The sequence below is a fragment of the Penaeus monodon genome, chromosome 34 (assembly GCF_015228065.2).
Source record: "Penaeus monodon isolate SGIC_2016 chromosome 34, NSTDA_Pmon_1, whole genome shotgun sequence".
Classification (NCBI taxonomy): domain Eukaryota; kingdom Metazoa; phylum Arthropoda; class Malacostraca; order Decapoda; family Penaeidae; genus Penaeus; species Penaeus monodon.
In genome coordinates, this window is record NC_051419.1 from 388,948 (window position 1) to 389,503 (window position 556).

At 35.1% G+C, this 556-nt stretch overlaps 1 protein-coding gene across 1 annotated transcript in view; it reads left to right on the forward strand.

Annotated features, from left to right (window-relative positions):
* Positions 1-347: 347 nt before the first annotated feature.
* LOC119594511 (latrophilin-like protein LAT-2) overlaps positions 348-556 on the forward strand; it is a gene marked incomplete at its 3' end in the record, with an annotated part of 16,044 nt that continues 15,835 nt past the window's right edge. Inside the window, 1 exon segment of the mRNA XM_037943541.1 lies at positions 348-490. Coding sequence (XP_037799469.1) covers positions 463-490 — 28 coding nt within the window.

Genomic DNA, 556 nt, shown 5'->3' on the forward strand with positions numbered 1-556 from the left:
ATATGTTGAGATTATCTAATATGTTTACATCATATATACCTATATATCCTCATGAGCTACTACTAATTCTGTAATCTATTTAGTTATATATTACAACAGTTATAGTGCGCACGGTCATAAAACATGGGTTTTAATGATCTGTGATATACTGCAATGGACATGCGAAGTGATTTTGTGCAAAGGTGTTTACTTAACATTATATGGATTGTAAGGAAGCCCTGAAGAAAAAAAATGCTTATTCTCTACATAAAATTACTAAGCATATACACCATATTAATTCCTAGGTCCCAGGTATCATACACAATTTTATTTTCATCAACTCCTGCACGAATGTCTACCTGAAACTTGAACGTCTGTTCGAAAATCCTCAGTTTCTGCTCGACAATTGACACGGGCCACTGGGAGGACGAAATAAAAAACGGCACTGAGAATGCAGAGACTCACTCAATAATTTTCCTCAACATGACCGAATCTCAGGAACTTGAACCAGGTAGTGTGAAAATATAAGTCTCTTGTGTGTGTAAATGTGTATTCTATCCTATTTATACTTGGCATC